This window comes from Aphis gossypii, chromosome 1 (genome assembly GCF_020184175.1).
Source record: "Aphis gossypii isolate Hap1 chromosome 1, ASM2018417v2, whole genome shotgun sequence".
Taxonomy (NCBI): domain Eukaryota; kingdom Metazoa; phylum Arthropoda; class Insecta; order Hemiptera; family Aphididae; genus Aphis; species Aphis gossypii.
This window is the reverse complement of record NC_065530.1, coordinates 15180256-15204128: the sequence shown is the minus strand read 5'-3', so window position 1 is coordinate 15204128 and position 23873 is coordinate 15180256. Positions and strand designations below refer to the sequence as shown.

Sequence of the window (23873 nt, the reverse complement as noted above, 5' to 3'; positions counted from 1 at the left end):
ATAATATAACATTTCTAGGTAAAATATTCATAGATTACTAAAAGCAAATACTAGGTATGTCTTGATTCTTGAATAATGCAGTAAAATTAGTTTTCAATTTACACAAATGAAAATTGAAATATATTTTTAGACGGAATAGGTAAATAATATTTATTCTATTTTTCAAATAAAAACCAATTACTCCAAGTTATGCTATTGTATTACAAGTATATGCATTTTGGTTTATTATAGAAGAACACTTTTCTTACTCTGCTAGCTGGTATTCATATTTCATATTATCGGCGTTGTTTGCAGCGTATTCATAGGTAACTGCTACAAATAACAATAATCCTGATCAATGTACGAAATATATCACGTTTAAACTTAAAACTGCAAATAATTATAATTTTACCGTTATAGGCATCAATTCTAATATGCGTATATAGTAATTACACTATCAAAAAACTTCAGAAAACTGTATAGTATATACCATAAACCATAATCGACTACAAGCGACTACCGGTTGTTACAATATTATGGGTTGGGTCGTTAGGAGGTATGTATACCTAATATACATCCAACTTGGTATTAATAATAATTTAATAAATTACTACGTCAACGATGATGATAATATAATACTAATAATATAGTAATATAGAATGCCTATACGAGTGAAATGTACAATATCGATGAAAGAAAGTGGCTCATTAACGAGGGTATTATTATTTTAATAACTATAGGACGCATTTTTTGTACACGTTTATTATGTTTACATTACATACAGTTTGTGTCAATGTGATTGTTTCCATCAACACTTTTATTCAAAACAATGTTTTTTTTTTGTTGAAAAAGCACGATTTTGAATTATTGCATATGAAAAAATAATCGTTATAGTGACTTGCACGAGAAAGTTTTGTTTTATTTGAGCACAAAATTAAAATTAATTAATTATATTTTATTTCGGAAAATTAATTTTGTTTAATGTAAAATTATTCTTTACTGTTGTATATTGTATAAACTATTAAGTATTAAATTTTGGTGTACACTAACATGTACACACATGGTGTAACTGATTTGACATTTTGTATATTTTATGTATGCCAATTATTGTTATGGTATTTGTATATTATATATACCTACATAATAAATACTAATATTATTACGTATTTTATTATTTTACATATTTTACGTATTTTGCGGTAAACGAGAATTAGGATAAGTACTATATTATATACACTATAGGTATATTATAATATAGTTTCGTGTGAGATTTCCGAACGCAGCTGCGGCCAGTGCCAGTGTCCAGTGATGCTGCTCTGCCCGCAGGACGACTTACTAAGTGCGTCAATATAACGATGGACCAAGGACGTCCGTTATCGATCCATGTACGACGAATACATACGTCGTATACATAATATTATAATAATATTATACACCTTATATAGATGCAATTACCGAGTGTGCAAAGCGCACGCACACACACATACTCGCGCACGCGCAATGACGTATTAAGTATTTTATTTTTCTTATAGTCATGCGGATGTTTTCTTTTTTTCCAACACCTTCTTATTATTATTTCTCGCCTCTTGCCGCGCAATAGCGTTGTCGGTCTACGATGACAATGCGAATTTCGGACGTTTTTACCTACCGCCTATATACCTATACCTGTCGCCGGACGACTAATCTCGCCGGGCAATTATTCACGTTGTTGAACACACGTCGTGTTTGTCGTCACACAACGACGATGCATCCGTGCAGGAATATGACCTCGTCGTTATTATAATAATTTTTAAGCTTTTATAATGCACATTTTATACATATTATTAGCACACGTGCGATAAAATTGCCGCCGTATAAGAGTTTGCGCAGACCGTAATGACTTCGCCTCATCAAATTTCCGTCCGGTATGTGGTCGGGGTCGTACAAATTACAATTGTGTGAGTATCAGTAGGTATATAAATCCTATGCCACTGTCTCGACACTTCACGCGCTCCCGTGAGACTTACGCTTTACGTCTTCGATCACCCTCTGTATGTATAGGGTCAACGTCACGCGAGATTCAATTAGTTATCGTTGTACAACAACAACAACAACAATATTATGTGTAACAATATGTCGAGAAATGGACTACCTATAAGGAGTATTATATTGTTATTAAAATATTATCGATCTATAGATGGATATGGTATAGGTATTAAGTACCCGTCGAGATATTGTTTTGTATAGCCAACGAGGACGCGCTTCATGTGTGCGGCGGACGTCCTGCAGCGACGGCGACAGTTTGTTTACATAGTGCCGCGAGTCCTTGAGAGATCGAAGCGCGTGGCGTCCGAACCGATTTCGATCGACCCTCAAAAGCATTATTGTATCGGCGGCGTCGGTGTGGCGGGACCAATCTACTCGTATAGAATGACTGACGATCATAATCTATGAGATCGGTCGTCTGAATAACTGGAAACTTCCAGGGCTTAGAGGGGTTTGAAAAAGGGGCAATTGTCCCGGGCGTCAAATTTTCGGGGTTGGTATGTGTATTTTAACAAGATCTAGTGCAAAAAATCATTATTATTATTTTATTGTTTTTTCTAATACATACCTTTTGTGACAGCACTGGTTGAATTATTATTTGTTTTGAAATACATAATTTATATAATATATGCTCATAGTAAAACTGAAATAAAACGACTTAAGAACTAAAAACGTCGCTGCCATTTCATATAATTTGTAATCTTATGTTTTGCTGTTGAAGCAACCGTTGTCCGCCTATGCATTACAATTTTGAATAAGTTGGGAACTAGGGAAGGGTCACAAGTCTGTTATATCGTTGGACCAATCTATAATCAAAATGTCTAGTTTCGCCTATGTGCTTGCGATAATATCACCGTCGTGTATATAAATATATAATAGGAGGAGCGTGCACGCTACACGAATGGAATTACGAAACATGCGGAATTCGTGTCTATTACGTGTCTATGATGGCTAATTGAAGAACGTAAATGCGCAATTGCGTACCAAATCGTAACTATAACGTAGGTAGGAGTACTATAATATATATGCATACGCCCGAATAGACGCGAACCCCACATTATAATTTAATATATTAAGCGCTGTAGTCCTTCCGCACCTTTTCGTTTCCCGACAACGCGGTTTTATTATTATTGGACCCGCGGGCGCAAAGTGGTCGATTCGTTACGATGTAGGTATATTACTAATTACTATTATAATCTCGTGAAGAAAATCGCCTGTACGGCTGTGCGCCTTGCACGTCTGGTGTATTCGATACTCTACGCACAGCATATAAGTGCATACTATTGGATAATATTTTATACTATGAAACATGAATACATAATATAGTTACAGTGCAATTGTTTATTATATATATATATATAGGTACTTGAAATACTTGCACCTGATTCTAAGTACCTGCAGTAGTGCACTTTGTGTTTGTAGTTTATTGTTTATTGCTTAACAATAGTTTAACGAAAATAAAGTAAATATATTTACACGAATATACATAATGTCATATTGTATACAATATATTGTGTCTGGCGATCGTAAACAAAACACGTCGCAGTTTCAACGATAAGTCCCCGAAAACATTTTTGTGCAAATCGCTCGAACGCAACAATTGTTATCGTAAATCCTATATACGCAGGCACACTCGTCCGGTCGTTTTTGCTCTGAAAATATAACGCATAAATATTTAAGGTAGAAACAGACTTGGTCTCGCGTGACGGACGTGTGCATTGCATATCAAAGTACCGTATAGTTTGTGGCTAAACTGCTGCTGCAGCGGGATTATAAAACACGATCGTGCGCGCGTATACTCATAAAATGACTAGAGAAATATTTTTGTGCTCGTTGTCGGTGCGGCACAGTATGAAAACGTTATTCATCACGGTCTTTATATTTTTCGCGACTTTCAACGCACACTTTTGTCTCCTGCAGGCCTATTATATGTACGATTTTAAATTAGAAATCATATTCTCTTATTTTAGGTTTCAACTACTATGCGTTGTTCGTACACGGCGATTGGTGCGCGAAAACGGGAGTGAAAAAAAAACCGACCGTAATACCGTATCACGACCAATTATTATTTATAAATAATAATTCCAGTGCTTTTCCCTATTTGTAGACCTGGAGCGCTACTTTAATATACGCTTGTTCGAAAATCAATAATAATCTATGCGTTGCGATTGCGTCACACCAATGATTGATCATTATGGGGAAAGCACTTTAAATAAGTTGGTATAGCTATTATAGGTATATTGTAAAATTTATTTTGGTTTTTTCCATCCTAAAACGAAAATAGGCGACGCACAGTCGGCGGCATCATGTGTAATAATAATATCTAATGTATTATAATAATGACTTAGAAACGCGTTTTGTGTGTGTTGGCATGTCATATTTTGTAATGTTCTGTGGTTTTACGCATGTGTTTTACGCTGAAATAAATGCAGTTGGACCGCAAAACCCACGGCGAACGTTATACGTGTTTTAATAATATAATATACACACGTGTGGACCAAAAAACGTGTGTATTTAAATTGATGTGTTTTGACCGAGAGAGATTTGATTTTTCAGACAATCATTTATCTTTATGATATATCAGCTTAATATGTTTTAAATGAAGTGCGAAAATCGTGAAATCCGATACGACCTCCCAATATATATATTATATACGTAATGCGATTGTTGCATATAGAATATTTATTGTAGTTGTAGATCAGCGGTTCTCAGCCTTTTTATATCTTAGTACTACCTATTTACATTTTATTTTGAAATACTGTTACTCTAATGATGTGTCGTAAATAATTTAAACAGACAACGTTCGATAGGGTTTTGAATGAACAAAGATTCGACATTTTTAGTTTTATGTTGGTAACTTTAAGTCTTAAATCATTTTCTTTGTTCAATTATCCATTCATATTTTTATTTATATTATTTTTTATGTAAGTATATATATATATATATATATATATATATATGTATATTAATAAGTGGGAAAATGTATTTTTACACAGGTTATTGATACAAATAAAACGATTAGAAACTGTATATAGAAGAGTAGATAACGCCAATATTTAATGTTGATAAAAATTTGAACTTTTTTTTTATTAATCGAGATTTTCATTTTTAATTTCTTATAAATGAGCTTTCTGCGTACTTCAGGTTAATCATTGCGGTAAATCTAACAAACATATATTATAATATACTGTATATAGTGTCTCTGGCCGCCGGCGTTAAAGTCACCGTGGCGTATGGTTGATAATCGATTTCGTTAAGCGGCAAACGCGCGTTAATTAAAAACTTGGATTAGGTACTGGGTTCGTATAGAGTCATAGAGGTAATAGACTATAGGTGTATATAGGTATCGACTGTTATTGTATCGATTATTATTATTATGCAACAGTATTTTTAGCGGAAAAACGATAATCTTACTTAGTTACTATGTTAAGTCTTGAAGTTTTCTTTTTTTTTGATGATGATTAAAGAATCGTTAAATTTAAAATCCAAGTTATTTTAATTTTTTTTCCCGGAGATTTATATTCCAATTACCACCTTTCATCATTCCGTACCTGCAAATTTCAAATAAAAAAAAAGATACCAAAAGATTACTATAAAATAATGCGGATAAAGTTCATATAGGTACTGGTCATTTTCGATGTGAACACTATAATGTATATTAAACCTCAATTTAAATCTTGATTGTCAGCACTCATATAAAAATATACATTACGAGATAACCGAATTTACTGCTGCGTCCTCTCGAAGTGAGTTTTTTTTTACCGTTAGACTTGTCGGATTTTTGGTTTATTTATTATATTATAAAGCGGTATGGAAAAAACGGAAACCATTTACGTTATCGCACACTTGCCGTACTCTACATAATATTATATACATAATTCAGTAGGTAATAGGTATGTAGGTATGTATATTATTATTATTTTAAGTATACGATTTGTATCTATAATAATATTATATAGTTGTGTTTACGGCGGTGGCTTTGCGGTGCCGCTTAACTCTGCAACCACGACCACCATTCGTTATAATATTATTATAATAATATGACGTGTGTCGTCGTTGTCGTCGTGTTCAGAAGAACAGAGCGATTTTCAGTCTTAAATTAGAGTTAATGGTGTTGTTGTTTTTTTTTCAAAAATCTCCACCGCTCGCACGGGCCACCGATAACAATCACAACCGTCCGGGTTCGCGGTACCTATATACGTACCAGCTTACACCACCCGCGTTAATGGCGTTTTAACGATAAACACACGTATAAAGTTATTATCATATTATATATCATATACGTGTGCTTATAGGCTTGTGTGGTGTGCGTACACGACTCGGCGTCGGCGCAGCGCCGCTTACCCGAGTCATAGGCCCCCCTCCTTCCAGTGGCGTTGTTCTCCCTGCCGGGTACGAAACCAGTTAGAGGTCGACTCCGCGCAGATGGGTGTGACCTGGGCAACCGGGTGAACGAACTCTGGGCCGCTCTCGGGTTGGATGCAGGTCATGTGTGTTTGTGTGTATTATGTACGTCTTTCACGAGAAAAGAAACCAAAAGTACGGCAAAAACGAATGAAAAATGTTAGGTATATATAGGTATATTGACATCGTGAATCGGTAGATGGTCTAGAATATTCGGGGTAACCTGACGCGGTGTCTCATGTACAGTTTTTTGTTTTTTGTAATATTTAATATTGTTTATATTATATTTACAATAATTTTTTCGGCTTATTATTTTTTTTTTTAACGAGTTGTACCTATTATCACGAATTGCGATAACGTTATACGTGTACTATTTATGCGTGGCGGAGCAGTGATGCCGTCCTTCGATATCCACGCGGCGCACTATTTTCGATGGAGAGTGCGCTCGCGAGCTCACGTGTGCGTGCTTTACGTTTCCTGTAATTACCGTGTTTGATGGCCCTTCAACGATGGTATGCGCTCAGTAGAACTGTTTTTCGTTCGCGTTCGTCGACAATATTGCAAACTGTCCGCATTCCTATATGATCTATGGATTAGATTTTTATTGACGACATTAAACCATTATAATACTGCACTGCAGTCATATTATATTATTTATCCGATAATAATGTTGACGTGGACGAGAGGACTTAACCTATACATGACTCGTCCAATCACGATAGTCAACGTAATATTTTATCGCTATCTCTGTGGCTATGATATTAGTGATATTGTTGCGGGTCGAACGAAATGTACAAACGCAGTAGCCATGTGGGAAAAGACACGAAAAAGTCTGCCCCGAACGATAGCTGAAAACAAATTCTGGTTCTGTGAAAGTAGAGTATAACGAACGTTATAGATGGACATTTTCTCCCCGTGTACCTGTATTGTACGTGTACATTTTACACGTGGTGAGCATTAAAATTACTTCTCTTATGTGATTTAAACGTTGTTCAATTCCTTATTTAAAACTCGTCATTTGCTAACGACACGGCGTTCCTTTATAGCTGTCCCCTTGCACTCCGTTTCCTGTAAAAAATACCACCTTTTATAATGTATAGGACTTGTTAAAACTTATTTCATTATTGAATTACACTGTAAACTTTGTTAGTCCCCAACCCATCGCGTCATATTACCCACCCCCGTGATTACTTCGTTTCGTTTGGCGTTTTTGTGACATATTTTATTTTTGCTCAACCCCAAATAGGGTCTTAGCCTAACCTGCTTAACCTTCTTAAGAATTGGTCTATCCAACACCAAAATAATTTTTTAAATCTGACTAAATTAAACTAAACTCATCATCTTTATTATATCTATACGGTATAGATATGTATATAATTAAATATACACTTATATAAGGCTCATAGGCTTGGAAACCAATGAACCAATTGGTATCAAATTGTGCGCAATTATTGTTTAAAGCTAACGGAGTATTCATAATTTTGGTTTTTTTTTAACCCTTATTAGTTTGTCATAGGGTTTTAAACACATTAATTTCGTTTCGTTTGACAAAAATCGAGTATTTTTTTATCTATACCATAGACAGATGGCCTATATCGATCGGGTTCGCAAAACGAGGACGCGAAGTAAGCTAACGCTATTTTTCTTGTGAACTGTTATTTTGTAATTTATTGATAGAAATACAAAATAATATACAATTAAACTTTGGGACTAGACTAGAGAATTACTGTTGAGTATTCCTACCTACTTACTTATTGTTGAATGACTGGACAATAATGAACAAAATATAAATTATTGAGACATTATAATATAGTGTTGGTGTTATCAAAAATAAACCATACAAATATCTTTTCAAAAAAAAATTCAAATTTAAAAGAATATAATACGTGAAAAATGAACATTAAAAAGCATATACATATTATAAGCATGGAACATTTTAATCTTTATAAATAAATTAACAATCATACATACTTTTTCACTTTAGCAGTTCTGTATTCCATTATTATACTATTATAATTATAATCTGGGCAGAACATATTTTCCTTCAATTCAATTGTTCCTAATGAATGTAGAAATATGTAAAGTAATGTATGATAATTATATTGGTATCATTAGAATTGTTCCTATTTATAATAACCACGCACACCCGTAATCGAATATTAATGTTTTAATAGAATTTTATAGAACTTAATGATATTTAACCAGGGGGGGGGGGGGTCATCGGCTATTTCGTTATTTCCTCAGGTGCGTCCATTTTGTTCTTTTTATTTTTGACGATAATTTTGTGACGTTTTTTAAATGTATAATTGTCACGATTGCGACAATGCAACAACGCGCGAATGTGTATACTATATGTATATAATAAATGTATGCTTATATGGTGAGGCGTTTAATAGCTAGTGTAATACTGTAATATAAAAGTATAAAGGTACACATGATGTGAGATAAATAAGAACGTAAGAATTAATTATATATTGTTGATATTTATTTTATATATTTTAGATCAAAATGTTTCTATTTTGACTTACTGTATCAGTTTTATTGATATTTTTCGCATAAATTCAGACCGTCACCAATTTAAGTATATACACAAAAAATACATGAATAAAATTGCGTTTAGATTTCAATGAGTTCATATTGCATGATGCTCAATTTCAGAAATCAGATGACCTGCCAAATTAATTTTATGTGCTACTGCTTACCTGCATGCTATATGTATGCTATGTATTATGATGGGCGCATGTATCATCGTCAATAATAACTTCTTCGATTATCGTTATAATATCTGTGTAGTAATAAGTAGCAGTATATCGAATTAACGCGAGAAAACGAAGTTCTGAAATTACATTTTAACGAACCAGGTTTAAATAAATTGATAAATATCGTGTTTTAGGTACTTCGTGAATCTGCAGCGGTACGAAATGATCGTTTCACCAGAAGTGACGTAGTGTATTATAGTAAACTATATTTTCAAAATTTTCTGAAAATTCAATCATTGCCATCAAATGTTTTTATAATGTACACGCTTTACATTGTATTTTTACGTCCATTAGCCCACTAGTCTGATGCTTAATGATTTGAGCCTAATGGCCTAATGACTAAATGTTCGGTTTATACATTCTCTAGCCATTCCAGCATATGCGTGAAATCGGTGACATTGATATTTCGAAACGAAACGTATTTTATTTTAATAATATAAATATATTCTGCATCGACATTTTAACATTTTATGTTATAAAACGATGTTTAATAATGTATTCAATCTTGAAATAGAAAATATTATACATGCAAAATTTTGCTTGTTGAATGTTGAGTAGTGTGGGTCTGTTAAATGAAAAAAAAAATGGTATTAACAATATTAATTCGAAAAATGACGTCACGTTCGGAAAATACACTATCCAGGTCGTTAGTAAAGAAAACGAAAAACACGCCAATTATTATGGTCATAATATAGACGAGTATAGGTGATTATATATCTATATTTATACGTTATGGATTTGTTTTTTTACTGTGTATAGTGTATTATACATTATACACCTATCGGGGTTTCTCTTTTGCGAAGACGAAAATAGTGTCTGTGAAAACCATTATAATCGAATTTTTTTTTGGACATTTTTTGCGTTTTTCCAGCCATTATTGCATTACACGTGCAATTTCTTAAGTTAACCTATATCGTTATTACACGTATGTATATATATTTATACGTATACATATATAGTAGCACGGATACGTGGACTGGAAAAAATTACGAATCGTTATATTGTTATGGTAAATTTGCTTTCACTTCGGATGACACCGAAGAGAGGTGAATGTTGTGCGTTCTTTTTTCTTTTCGTTTTATATTATTATAAAACCGCGACCACCGCGCGAAAACAGTACCTTCAACCTTCGTTGCTCGTCACGACTACATATTATATACGTGTAGTATATTGAATGTGTGTGTCATGTGTGTGAATATGCAAATATTCTAAGAATCGTTTGATGAGTATTTCCGACAAAGAGAGCACGCGAAGGGGTGTAGGGATACAAGGAGAATGAACAGAGACTAGAGAGAGAGAAATAAGAGGAACGAATTTTTTATTTTGCTTATAAGATATGCGAGATTCCGAAAGATACGACGAACACTATTGTATTTCGTGATTGATTAATCGTATCATATATTGTTCATAAGACTCATTGTTTGTGTTCGATGGGTTTTCGGCCGTCCTGATGTTGAAGGTACACGAATATATTCGTCGATTATATTAGATATATCTACGCTTATAATATACAGAAATATATAATGTTCGTCTACTGCAGAAACATCAGTTTTAAAAATTTTAATTTGAATACCTTCTTGTAATTATACAATGTAACTGTACTGTGAATTATTAAAATTTTTTCAATTTTTTTTAGAGCTGCAATTTAAAACCCACAAAATGTATAGTTAGATTGGGTTTAGTTTTTATATATATATATAGTTGTGTAATTTTACCGAAAATTATGAAACAAGTGTAGACGTAAACATTTTAAATTACTAAACGAAATGACGTAGTTACTTATATTGAGTTACGGTCATTATATTATTATGTATTATCAAATTTCTGTTTATCTTTGTTGTATTTTTTGTTATATACAACCACCGATCAAATCGTGCTTGGTCGGTTGGAAATTAATCTGTTATCATCATTTTTCCGATGTTATATTATTTTAAACTGGTATTGTATTCGCTGTTTTTATATAATTTAAAATCGTAATTTTTTTTATGGAAAAAATGACAGAATAATGTAGTATAATGAACCAATCTGTCATCGTTTTTCGTGATGTTCAATTTGATCATTATTGATTTTTATTAATATATTATCAATTAATTTTTTTTTCCAAAAAAATATAATACGATAGACTTATATTAATATGTTTTTAGTTAAAAAGTTTTTTATGGGTATTGTTATTTCAACAATTGGCTGTATTATATTATGAGTATAATGATAAAAACGATCCGCACGAAGTTTAAACTAATGGTTGAGTAATGTTTCTTATAATGCTTCTTCTTTTATGGTGTTTTCTTCATCGAACACACGTAATAATTACACATTTATTGGAATATAGCATATGGTTAATTATGCATTAATCGTATTGAATATCAACGTTATCATATTATATAAGTGTTAATTTTAAGTATGCTCAAATAACCCGACTTTAATTTTATTTTTTTATATGGCTGTATAGTGTATATAGTGTTATTTTAATGTCTTGAATTCTGTATAATTTGTATGTCACGCAAGTATAATATAATATTATTATAACTTGATATCATGCTCGTGTAACGTTTAAACGATGTCATGTGTGCATCCCGTGATCATCATCGGGTATAATATAATGTAATAATTTTTCGTACCTAGTCGGAAAAAATAAGTTATTCTCGCTGTCGATCTGTTGTTGTATCGTTTTGTGTACGAGGTCAACACATTTTTGATGCAAGGCCAATTATTAGATAGATAAATAATAATAATTATAATAAAAAATATTGCACGAATTAAAGTTAAAAAATTTATGCAAAATTGAAAACAACACCTATGTTGTAAAATTATATGGATATATTTATTGAATTATTATAATCGTCAACAATTCATTCGTTGGTGACAAACCGTGATTTTCATTATTTTTAATAAATACAATTGTATACATACATAGATATAGGTAATGTCAAATATATTTATACAGCACAAGGTGATCAGGGTTGACAATATTATATATGGGTACATATTGTCCATTCTAAATGGGAATACTTTTTACGAGACCCTTTAGTTCTACAAGGTCGCGCATGATAAATTAGGATTCGTAAAATAATTGTATTATTGTATAATTTTTTTTTTTTTTTTGATAAAAATTAAAATAATATTTCAACATAATAATGTTACGCGTATATCATTATAATATGTTGCCTTTAATAAATTGCCAGTGTATAGGTACGAGAGATAAATAAAATAATTAGTTACAGTGGGTTAGATAGATGATATTGTATAGAATATCATGCTGTTGTTGTTGATGTTTATGAGATAATAATGTTTTATTTTTTTAATCGCCATATTCGTTAGGGATTTTATTTTGTACGATGACAGTATGACACAGAGAGTTTTACGTTGTAACTTATAATAAATAATAGGTATGTTAAATTACATTTCATGTTGCAACGTTGTAATTAATATTAATTTGATATTTTATACTAATATTTCTAAATGTTAAAAAATGTCAGTTAATATTTTTTGGAAAAGTCTAAACACGAGCGCTATGTACTATATATACCTATATCATTATATTATAATTATGTTGTGAGTATACATTTATTCATGTATCGTTTCTTCAATTTTGAATTGCATAGATCTTATAATTCATCCCTAACATTTATATCGTATAATATATTATAAGTTTAGTCAGCTTATACATAACCAAATAAACCTCTTAATTTTATAATAGTAGTTTTGTTGAATTCTACGCGTAATACATAGGACATAGATAATGCTTTTAAATTATAATATATTTGAAATAAACTTATAAATTGTATCTATTAAGTAGGTATTATTATTTTCTGACTATAACATGTAATATATAAATAATTGTTGATGTTATGTCATAAAAAAATTTAAAAAGTATTATACCAAAAATGTATTCGAAACTTATATTTGTGTTTAGGCCTGACACGATGACGCACGATGTACGGGTTTATTGATTACCTACTAACTACTTAGGTACTTACACGTTTTACTAGTCCAGTTGTCCGCGCGGTGCATAATGTTATACTCATTAAAGTCACTTATAAGCATGATAACCTCCAACTCGTATACTGTGTATTCAATACGCTTGGGGTGGTAACAAAATGTCGGTCTGTACTCTGTACGTTTATTTGGTGTCCAACTTTGTGTCGACATGGTCCAACGTATAATTTTAACTTATAGTTTACCCGACATTACTATCATGCAATTTTATAACGATGAGTTTGCGTGTGTTATACGGTAGCTGTAGGATAGATGAGACCTCTCGTAAACCGATTTTAATGATTTCTCATATAGACTAATGAAAAGCTATAAGTAGGGCGACGAGTCATATACTTGAGCGTGAATATAATGTATAATATTATGCGTTTGCCATAGTACGCACAGGTACTCACTACGATGTATGGTTTTTGACATAATATGTATTGTGCTTACACCCCGATAGCATGTTTGTGTCAAAGGCTGCATTAAAATTTCATATTTGTAGGGTGTGTATTTAATTTACGCGCATCAGTGGTGACTGATGAGTGGGTTGGTGGCGCAAAGATAACATCATATTTGCGTTAATGCTTTTTATAATTAATTTCCTGTTACTATATTGATTTATCAATTAGTGTTATAAACTCTTGCTATAAGAAACAATGTTATAATATAGTGCTGATACTTTTAAAAGAGGTTGTTGTATTTATAAAGGATGTAAGAATAATATATAAGAAGAACTAACCAGAAGTTAAATATTGCGATAAACCTAATATAAATAATATTTTATAAAGTTCTAAAACTTAAGCTCCCCCTCAAAAAAAAAATATATATATACATTATACTCGTATACTGAATTTTCGATTCATTGTATTGTGTCGCTTATATATTGTAGACTGTATACATACATACACACATGTATATTATATACTATATAGCTACCTAGTACCTATATAATATAAAGTAAATTATGTCGGAGAAAGTCTTCGTCGTAGACGACTTTACAACGGCCGCATAGCACGAAAATGGTACATATATATATATATATGTATCTAATATCTATATTATTATTACGAACACTGTGACACCGTGAAAACGTTATTTGATTGTTCCTGTAGGACGCAGGTATAATGTATGTATATATAAATATACATAGCACACACGAGTATACTATGTTATTAGAATACATTACACATTTACATATTATACTATAACTTTTGCGAACCCGCCGTATAAATGCATAATGTATATTATATATTAATAGAGTACCTATCTATACACATTACGTGTGTTCGATTTTCCAGTGTCATTACGGTGGAGTGAGCTAGAATATTTTTTATAGTTTTTTTTTACGACGGGGTGTCGGATTCTGATAAGAAAAAAAAAGTAATTTGAGAAGTGTATAATATCGCGGCCGTTGCTATTTGATGATGTATGACTTAAACATATTATTATAAGACTGCTATACAATACCACATAAGAAATATATGTAGACTCATTAGACTCCTATATTGTGCTGGTATATAATATATATGTATAATATGTGCGTGTAATAATTATATTATTACTATTTTAATTACGCAGGTATAATGGTATATATATATTATTGTTATTTATTCGTTCGTATTTATAATAATATAGGTATTATACGCGATTGTGAAGGAATAATTGATACGCCTGTATATAATGCGTTCAAAAATTATATAGCATATTATATGTACAGACTTGCAGTCCATATTTTTCTCAGTCGTTTTATTCAATATATTTTATGGGCTTATGATTTTTACATACATTGAATATTATAATACCCGTCTCAATTTTTGTGTGGCGGTGGTGTGGTTATCACCAATTATTAATAGTTCAAATATTTTCTTCTATGAAAGCTGTTTTTCTTTCGTATTTTAACACGGAAATAGTAAAAGAAAATTATATAACAGTGGTTGCAATTTTGATCCATCTATAACAGTAATTTTTTTGATGCGTTTAACGATAAAAAATATGGAAATAGAAATATTCCTATTATATCAATTATAATATCATTGTATCTGTGTGTTAATTTTCTTATAACGCCACGATGATTTCTATGACTTCATATTATGATATAGGTACAATTATTGTAATCGAACTTTTCGCGTTCGCTATCCGCAATAATATTTTAGTAGTGTGGGTTAATTCACAAACGACCTGATTTCGCGGTGTCCGTAAAATGCGGGCCAATATAACAATAACACAGAACAAATAATTACAATATAATATACACTCATGAAACAAATTTTTTTTTATTGATGTCCAATTATAGTAAAAAAAAATCGTACTTTTTTCCCCTTCAAACAATACTAGCGCACGCACCACACTCATAACGGTGGCGGTGACTATCGTTCCATATAAAATTATATTTCAATGTATATACTATATTTATATATATAATAAATACATGCTTATAGGTATAATGTATATAAATGCGCTTATTGTGACCGTGCCCGCTGCCACTGCCGTGTTTCAGTCGATTCATTGGTTCGTAAACTCACGAAAATCGTCCGGTGCAAATGTGCTCATACTGATTATATTATTATTCTTTTATTGTCAATCATTAAAGAAAGTATAGGAAATTAATTTTTTTTAGAGTTTTTAGAAGTGTATCGATGTCACTATATACTGTATAGAAAAATGTAAAATATATATAATATAGGTATATGGTATTAAACGTTTAAAAAATTTGTATTTTTTAAAAATTCTTTTATTGTATTTTCTGAGATATATTTACTTGGTTCACAATAAAAGAATTTATTATTCTATATTACATTCATAATTATTTATAAAGTATGGGATATCATATTATGTATAGACATGTGCAAATTTTGGTTTAGGTACATTATTCATGATTGTATAATATACATGTATAGTGTTTACCTATATAAATAACCAATATGTGTAATATGTGATAAATTCCTGGTCTTACCTGCTCAAAATTTACGTTTACTGTTATTCTGATCAAGTGACGATATTTAGTTCTTGTATTATTTAGTAATTGATAGAAAAAATATATTTTAATATTTTATACTATTCAATACTATTTTAATAATATGCGTCTGAACACTCCGTTTAATTTAATAATCAATATTTTACCTGCGACATTATATACTTCAAAACTATAGTTATTGTTGTTATTAATAAATGAATACGATACTATCACACAATTTCATTTTTCGCGTACGTATGTCTATCGATATCTTTTGTTTATTTTTTAACTTTTATAAAACGCCATTTCATGTTTTAAATTCGTAAATTATCTTATTTTTAACAATTTTGTTTAATATGAATGTATTTAGCAACTGCACCAGAAATCCAAAACCAAATTTTGACTATATTTTTCAATCTGTAACGTGTTATTACTAATAGTAACGCCGCGTCCATCTATAAGTCTATAGATCGCAGTTGGTACGTTTACATAGTTGTACTATGTAGCTATTCTTACTCTAGAGAATGTCACCTATGAATCTACTTAAAAGTGTAAGTCCCAAAGTCTCATTGTCACGCTGACTGCATCAACGCATATTGATTCCTGTATTATATCATATATAGATCGTATACATAATCGTACCATAACGTTTAATTGTAAATATTCAAGAATAAAAACAAAAAATATGTAGGTATCTGTTTATCGGGCACGGGCGTAAGTGAGACGTGTCTTATTCGATTATTATTGTTATCATTATCCGTGGACGATGACGACGACCACCGGTGCAATGGCGACGGCGCGAGGTATAACCTACGTGTTGTACATAAATAATAATGTAATAGTTATATTATATATATAATATATATAATATATAAGCAGACGAACCAGTGATATATTTTATTACTTACCTGTAGTAAATGTATATTAACGTATAGCCAGTATTAGGTACACATATAATAAAATACTTATATACACGTATATACATGTATGTATATATATATATGTTTCTGGCGTCCGTCCGTTTGAAGGTGTGCTCGAAACACAATGGTCTCTTGTACAATATAATTTATATATACCTATGTTGTATATCGTAGTGTGTTCGTTTATTGTAGACCCGGTACAGGAGTGCCCAAAGTGTACATGACTGCGTATTGTACGGTGAAAGATTTTCGTTTTTGGGTGTTAAATTAAAAATTGTTCGACTGTGTGTATTAATCATTTTGTTCTCGTTTTTTGTGTTTTAGTAGTCGCCGAAACGACGACTGGTGTTCCGGTGACGACGACATGCGGCCCGGGGATGTTTCGATGCTCGGACGGCAAGTGCATAACTTCCGACTTGCTGTGCAACATGCAAAAAGACTGCGACCGGGGAGAGGACGAGTTTCAGAGTTGCCGTGAGTGATAATCATAATAATAATAATAAAAATAATAAAGGCAGTCGACAGAGTAGTGTAGGTTCATTATTTTTACGATTAGGTTTTTCACTCTGGTCTAATACGTAAACTTTTAATCTTATAGACAGCGCGTACTTGATTTTATTTTTCTAGAAGCTTTAGTCAGTTCGTACTTGTTTATTTTTCTATTATAAATATTTTATAAATCTTTTAACCTAACAATAAGTTTTTTTTTTTTCATAATAGCCGCATTTTATCGGTTAGGCACCTAGTTGTTTTAGTTTCGTGGTATATAATATAGTGTCGCCGTGTCGGTGACACATAATGTATAATATAGGCACACCGACCCGTCGCATCAACGCGTTGGGTTTGACACGCTGTGAATTATACAGAGTGGTCAGCGACAGAGTGAAAAACAAATAATAATGTCGTTTCATGTTTGATTTACCATTAGCTCCGCCCGAGTGCGAACCCACGCTGCTGCCGTGCCGCCAGTACCATTGGAACAAGACGTACTGTTACCCGCCGCACTATCGGTGCGACGTTACCGTAGACTGTGTGGACGGTTCCGACGAGGCTGATTGCTGTGAGTATATCATCATATACCTAACACTTGACCCAAACTTTACCCGTACGCTCCTAACTAAATTACTTACCGATAATTTGAAACGGAAAGTATGATGTAATAAAAATATCGAGTTATGCCATTCGTAATATATACTTGTATATTGCCCGTCAAAGTTTGAACATCAGCATATCGAACGAGTTGTTGGTAGAGTACATAACTTATTCAAAGAACTTTTAAGAAAGTACTAAATTTTGTAAGATGAACTTGAAAATTAAATAATTGCTGTAATTCATGTATGATATGTCAATTTATTAGGTATAAGTACTTGTATCTTTCTAACCTTTATAACATAAACAATTTAAAATACATTTTCTTGTTCTCTTAAATTTTAAATACTAGTTGTATAATGTATAGTTAAAATACATATATCTATAAATTATGCTATACTATGATAACAATTTATAGGTTGGCCATGGTTACGAGTCACCGGTGCACTTAAGTTATTTAATCTTGTCGTATAGTATACGTACCACTCCCATTCGTTTATATTTGTAAACAGAAATACCTACTTACAAAATATTTGAAAATATAATTATTACGACTGTTAAAATGTGTTAAGCTATAGGTACCTTCTAAGAGTTAGTAAACAACTTGCACTTTTGAGCGTTCCTAATCAATGTTACAACTATAAAGTGAATTTTGATTTTGGGTCTAAGCGTGACTATATAATATATATGAATGACCCCGATTTATGATTTTTACATCTATTCTTGTTTACAACATTTGGGAACAATAAATTGTAGATTAGCCGAAGATTCTATCACTTTTATAGTATCAAACTAATATACGAATTTTTTTTTTTTTAATTAAAAAAAAAAATATATATATATATATATTAGCTTCTTAAGTGTTGAATTTAATTTTTTTGGATTTCCTTTCTCTATACCAGTACTATTGTTAAATATGCTGATGTGCAAATTGTGTACGATAATTAAGACATAAGGTAGTAGGAGCTGCGCAAGCGATGCGCATAACCCAAAATTGAAACGATTGCAACAGAGTTACAAAATTGGTCAAAATGAACAATAGTGATGCACAAACAATGTACAACTATACATATTATATAAATGAATCGATTCATCCGCAATATTTACAACTGCATTACGGCAGACTATGTACGTTTAAACATATTATGTCTATTTCTGAATGCGACCGTCAGCGGCTTAAACGAATTGTGATTTTAGAAAAATCCGATGAGGTAGGCTGTATAACATTATTTTTTTTTTCACTTATCTCCCTCGTAATTCTTCAATATTATTCGAGTGTCCGTGTACACCACGTATTATATGCTATACTATAGGCGATCTGTCGGGAGAGAAAAATATTAAATCGAAGTAATATATACTTTGTACGTGCATTCCTTGCATACGATCTATTTACAAATTAATCTGTTTGATAATAATTATGGTCTTTAAGTTGGTATACATACGTGTAATGTTATCAACATGTGCAACCGGTGTAATAACATCGTCGTATTGAAATAATGGAACGATCTTCGGTGATGAGGTTTTTTTTCATTAATTAAACGCCTATTTGAATATTCGCGAATGTATGAAGGCTGCAGAAAGGCGGAATAATATACATTAAACGACTTGTAATAATAAATAACGTACATTCAGAGAATTTTCAAAGATTTTAATCTAAAATTCGATTATATTGCGTGTAGCGAGCATATAATATAATAAGTGACAGCATTATATACACATTTTTGAAATAAAAAGAAACGGGCAACCATGATGCGCGGGACTTAATCGTTTCATCACATCTGTAGTACGAAAACAATTTGTGGAAACAGGACGAGACTTGCGGAAATCATTCGTCTTCGTTTATATTATAACTTCGTGTGTTGAAACTCTCGCAAAACCTATCGCACTATCAGTCGTGTATCGTGAAGTGTTTTGATCTCTCCGGTGCTGCTGTTTTGTCAATTACGGTCGGGCGTTTTCTTTTTCACGTCGCACACGTTTTGATAATCTTGGGTCGTCGTGATTTATCTTTAAAGACACATTATTATACAACGCGATATATTATATTATTACAATGTGCATTATGTGCAATTTATTGCTTAGCGTACCGAAAATGTCAGACTGAAGACTTCCGGTGCGAGGTGAACGGTCCGAGCAGTGGTCCATGTCTGCCCAAGCACAAGCGGTGCGACGGTTACTACGACTGCCGCAACCACAAGGACGAAGAGAACTGCGGGTCGGCAATGAACATATCGTGTCCACTAGACAAATTCCGGTGTCTAAACGGACAAAAATGCATCGATCCGAAACTGAAATGCGACCATCAAAACAATTGTGGCGACAACAGTGACGAAGAAAACTGCAGTAAGTATTAAATATATATATATATATATATATAAACACATACAAACTCGATGATCTGTAGATGGTGGACGTCTTCGTCCATTCTGTTTTGCGATTTATCTATTGGTTTCACTTAAACGTTTGATTTTCCAAAAGATTTTGCGGCTTGTCACGTCGGCCAGTTTCGGTGTGGCAACGGGCTTTGCATTCCGCTCAACTACCAGTGCGACGGATACGCCGATTGTCACGATGGCACGGACGAGTTGAATTGCACTGCGCTAGCTTGCCCGGGTAAATATCTATGTCCCCAGGGCGGACCGAACAAACGGCCCAAGTGTATAAACAAGTCGCAACTGTGTGACGGGCATAAGGACTGCGATGATAATGCCGACGAAGAGGAAGCTTGCTGTAAGCGTTAAAAAATAAATAAATATTTTCCCCCCTTATTGTATTTTATACTTACGTGTCTTGTTTATAGCTTCACTCAGTTGTCCGGCTCTGGGCTGCGAGTACAAGTGTCAGGCGTCACCAACCGGTGGCTCGTGTTATTGTCCGGAAGGAAGAAAAATTGCAAACGATTCAAAAACGTGTATAGGTTAGTACTTATAGTATATAATATAGTATTTGTATTATTTAGAGGTAGTCAGGTCATGAAGTGTGACGTATAAGTCGGTTTACGACCATAGCCATTAAAATTTCATTACTTTTATTGTTTTGCACAGTACATCTCATTTTTTGTCAGTACACCTAACTCTGCATAACACTTTTCAAAAAACCTGAAAATATTTTATTCTCGCGACAATATTTTAATTTTTAATTTCTATATATCTTATAACGTCATTTAAAAAAATCGCAATTTCATAGATCTATTAAGTTAAATTTAGTCGCAATAGTTCAAATAAAATATATTGTTTTTCTTATCGGTCGGTTTTCTATACGAGTTCGACGTGTCAGCGTGCCGACGGCCTCGATTAGGTTAATTTCAGGTAATTCATACACTTTGAAATATTGTATGATTACGAATTACGATAAGTACCTGATTATAGAATTTCCTTTTCAAAAAAAAAAATAAAAATAAAAATATGTAATAAAAAATAATACTATAGAAATTTTGTTGGCAATCGATGATTTTTCATTGATAAACGGTAAAAGGGACGACTCGTGTCCTACGCTTACGAAAACCCGTACGACGTGATTTTCAATGGCGTGATCGCGGGTGTGTGTTATAATATGTTATGGTTATACTTTCAGATCGTGACGAGTGTTCCGAATGGGGATTCTGCGAACAGATGTGCAAGAACTCTGAAGGATCGTACACGTGCAGCTGTTATCCCGGGTACACGCTGATGGAACGGAAAAAGTGCGTAGTCAACAACCGGACACAACCGTTCCAGGTGTACTTCGCCCAGGACAGAAACATCATGAAAATGGACTCCAAGTACCAAAACCAGGTGGTGGTGGCCAACGCGACGTCGGCCAGCGGCATGGACTACCATTACGCATTCAACACGCTGTACTGGTCGGACGTGAAGCTGAAGAAGATCAAGTCGGCGAGGTTGCTCGACGTGGACAAGTTCGTGCGGGACGGCAACGCCATGCCGCCCGAGATCACGTTGCCGGGAATGTGGGAACCCATTTCGGTGGCGGTGGACTGGGTCGGCAACAAGCTGTATGTAGTGGACGGCGTTGGCCAGAAGGTGGACGTGTTCGAGCTAAACGGTCGTTGGCACGCGATCGTGCTGAGCAGCAACTTGACCAACCCGTCGGACATCGCGCTCGATCCCACCCAAGGGTACATGTTCATAGCGGACGGCAACCAGTTAATCCGCGCCAACATGGACGGTGGCGACACCAAAGCCATAGTCACCGACGCTGTGTACAAGGCGTCCGGCGTTTCGGCCGACATACTCGACAAGCGGTTGTACTGGTGTGACTCGCTGCTTGATTACATCGAAACGGTCGACTACGACGGAAACGACCGACACCTCATACTCAGGGGGCCGCAGGTGCCATCGCCGTCCCGACTGGCGGTGTTCGAAAATCGCGTATACTGGTCGGACGGCACTAAGCAGGGCATACTGAGCGTCAACAAGTACGACCCGACGAGCGTCTCGTCCGTGTACAAGAATCGCGACATCAAGGACCCGAAATCGGTGAAAATCGTCCATTCGCTCGTCCAAAGAGAAGGTAAGTGACGTGTACAACATTTGAGTCCTTAATCTTTATAGCTAATGATGAATACACCTAATATAATATATGAATAACCGTGGGAGACCTCTTCATTTGTTACACATTATCACATATATTATTACTACAGACCATCAAATATTCCATAATTATTTTACTTACTAAACAACTAAAAGCGTGCGTAAGTTTTATACATTTGCACGTACGTGAAGTTTGTATCCCAACATTTGGTTCTAAATTAGTGTTATTTTTTTTACAACTAATTCAGAAAAATTTACTACGTCAATAAAAAAAAAATTTAAATCGATTTTTTCTGCCACTATAGATAACATTACTGAGGTGCTAATTTTACGTAGCACCCCGTCTATCCAATCGATTCTTGCATTTTTGCATGCATTACGGTAATACTGGTATTATTTTTTTTATCAATAATAAAGTATAGTTATAAATTGGTAGGCATGTAAAATATATTCTATATGTCTACTCACTCGTGTGCATTTATACTATATATATATAATATAAATAAATATGTATATTTTTTGACTAAAAAAAAAAATAGTTTCTAATTTTAATTACTATAAAAAACATGTGATGAGTAAAAGCTATAGAAGCTGAAACCGCAATAGATGCCTTATTTTTCAACAAAATTAACAAAAAAATTTTTTTATTTGTATTCATTTATGAAACTTAATTCACATGGCTTTTATCTATTACATTGTCTTCTAAGAAAAATGTTCTAAGTCTTTTCATATTTTATCGTCTGTGGTTAAAAAGTTGTATCTAAATCTATCTTCTACTGTTGTCACCTTTATAATCGCAATTTACTGGTATAACATAATTATTACATAATCATCCCGTATAATTGTATTAGATATCAATATTTAAACATATTTAAATAGTTTTTTTCATAAAAAATAAGTATAATATATAACTATATCGTCTATATCTGAATATCTTAAAATTTAGTTGATGTACTTAATGATGTGTTTTTGTACGGTAGGGGACCTGTCAATCATTATAACCACAATATTATAAAATATAATATTTATTATCAGTGTTTTGTGTTCACAGTATCGTCACCTTGCAGCAAGATCAATGCCGGTTGTCAACACATGTGTATAGTTACTAGGGGCAGCGACGGTTTGTTAGCCCACAGGTGTGCTTGTAACATGGGATATCAACTTGCGCAAGATATGCGCAACTGCGTTTGTAAGTATATGATATATCCATAAACACTCGTCCGTGATTCGTGTATTT

The 23873-nt window shown here is 33.0% G+C and overlaps 1 protein-coding gene across 1 annotated transcript in view; it reads left to right on the top strand.

Annotated features, from left to right (window-relative positions):
* The window catches only part of LOC114129153 (low-density lipoprotein receptor-related protein 2), a 63463-nt gene that overhangs the window by 19086 nt on the left and 20504 nt on the right, over positions 1-23873 (top strand). The window contains exons 2-8 of the mRNA XM_027993803.2: positions 17343-17492; positions 17947-18078; positions 20190-20450; positions 20586-20837; positions 20908-21024; positions 21681-22616; positions 23688-23825. Coding sequence (XP_027849604.2) covers positions 17343-17492; positions 17947-18078; positions 20190-20450; positions 20586-20837; positions 20908-21024; positions 21681-22616; positions 23688-23825 — 1986 coding nt within the window. The remainder of the gene's footprint in view (positions 1-17342; positions 17493-17946; positions 18079-20189; positions 20451-20585; positions 20838-20907; positions 21025-21680; positions 22617-23687; positions 23826-23873) is intronic.